Raw genomic sequence first — 1849 nt, 5'->3', positions numbered from 1 at the left:
CTCCCTTGCGCTGGGGAGCCCAGCTCAGGCCCCAGCGCTCCAGCTGTGGCCTCCTCAGAGCTGAGCAGCGCCGCAGGATAACCGCCCTTTAGCTGCCGGTAGCAGCCGGCCTCATGCAGCCCAGGACACTGTTCACAAAGGCGGCTCGGGCTTCCTGCTGCTTCAGTCTGGTGTCCAGCAGGGCTCCTAGGTCCGCTCCAGCTGGCTAATTGCAGCTGTAGTGCGGCCTGGGAATGTTCCTCCCCAGGTGCAGAAATTTGCCCTTCCCCTCTCTGCAGTCCATGGGGTTCCAGTCTGGAGTGCAACAGTGCCCGCAGTGGCATGGCAGCAGGAAAAAGGGGAGAAAGTACCAAGGACGGGGAAGCAACAACTGCTGTGCTCCCAGCAATGACAACAAGTGGTTTTATTTTTGCAGTATTTCTTTCTCCTTTATTTCCATGGTGGAATTGGACACTGATGACAAGGGTCCATTGGGGCCGGTGTGTGTCCCAGCTGCTGCCCGGCCCCAGTCTCCCCAGCTCGGCCACTGTCCTATTCCTACCGGCGGGGTGGCCTCTTCTTGGGCGATGCTGAGGCCTGGGAGTCGCTGGCCTTCCTCTTTGGGGCTCGCCGGGTCCCCTCAGGTAGGCTGGTGCCAGAGGGCCCTGCCACAGGCTCTTCTGGCTCCCCGCGAGGCGCTGCCTGCTCCCTGGTGACAGTCGCAGGGTTGGAATGTGGGCGGCTGGGACGCCCACGGAGCTCTTCTTCTGCCCTGCCCGGCATTTCGTCCCTGTTGGAGCTGGCAGGGCTGCTGGAGGCTGCTGGGCAGGGGACAGGAGCCTCCTCTCGTGGGGCAGCTCGGGGCTCCTGTGGCCCAGCAGCGGGGGAGACATTGAGGCCCAGCAAGCGGTGAGCCTCCCTGCTGAACCTCCGCACGGTGAAGGCGATGAGCTGCTGTACGAAGGTCACCGTGAGGCCCTCCAGGTCGGGATCAAGCCTTTCCCTCAGGGTCTCCTCCTCCAAGCCGACGAGGAGCAGGGCCTGCATGACACTGCGTGCCACTCTATTTGCCTGTGGCTCCTGGGAGCCCAGGATGCGTCGCAGCTTGTGACGCAGCCAGTACCGCAGGGGCCGCAGCAGGACCGGGTGCTCCCTGAAGAGGGAAGCCCAGGTGGCAGGAGTGAGGCCGCCCACAGAGCGCCTGGGCACTGCAGACCACAGCCGGGCTGCGCGGGGGCCTGCGCGGCTCCATGTGGCCATGGATGCCGCTGGAGCTGGTCTGAGGACCAGCTCCTGATAGTCGTTGTCCACTTGCACTGTGTGGATGATGGACTCCACACCCTGTTTGCAAAGCGGACACTGGGGCCTGGTGCTAGTCCACCGCTGGATGCAGTGGAAGCAGAACTGGTGGCAGCACGGCATGGCGTATGCCGCGCTGTCCCAGTTCTCCAGGCATACGGGGCAGCGGGTGTCTAATTCTGCCTCCATGCTGCCAGCACTTGCGGTGGGCTAGCGGGAGCACGAGATGGCAACGCGCTCCCCAGCACTGACGCTACAGCAGCAGGTGTCACGCTGGAAGAGGACAAGAGACATGAGTCACACACCGGCCTGGGAAGGGTCCCTCAAGGTGCCTCCCCCCGACCCCCCACCGCCAGTCCCCGTGCCCTCTACCTATGCTGCTGCACGCGCCTCTCTGGGATATCCCGTCTGCCTGCTCTGAGCAGGGTCGGGTAAAGAACAAGTGGCTCTGAGACGGCCACTGAGAGCTGCGCTAGCAGCACCCAGAGCACGTTCCAGCACCAAAGCTCGCCCTGTCCACGCTCCAGTCCTCGCACACACGCTCGGTCGGAGGCCAGGCACGAACTGCTGG

The 1849-nt window shown here is 64.0% G+C and overlaps 1 protein-coding gene across 1 annotated transcript; it reads right to left on the bottom strand.

The window, feature by feature from the left end:
• Window positions 385-1841, bottom strand: LOC110392420 (atherin-like). The gene is made up of 2 exons (XM_021384662.1): window positions 1651-1841; window positions 385-1551 (listed from the first exon to the last, which is right to left on the bottom strand). Exon 2 carries the CDS (start codon window positions 1465-1467, stop codon window positions 538-540), a length of 930 nt encoding a protein of 309 aa, XP_021240337.1. The 5' UTR covers window positions 1468-1551; window positions 1651-1841; the 3' UTR covers window positions 385-537.

This window comes from Numida meleagris, chromosome 1 (genome assembly GCF_002078875.1).
Source record: "Numida meleagris isolate 19003 breed g44 Domestic line chromosome 1, NumMel1.0, whole genome shotgun sequence".
Lineage (NCBI taxonomy): Eukaryota > Metazoa > Chordata > Aves > Galliformes > Numididae > Numida > Numida meleagris.
Note: the sequence above shows the minus strand (reverse complement) of the source record. Positions and strands in the feature narration are given on the sequence as shown.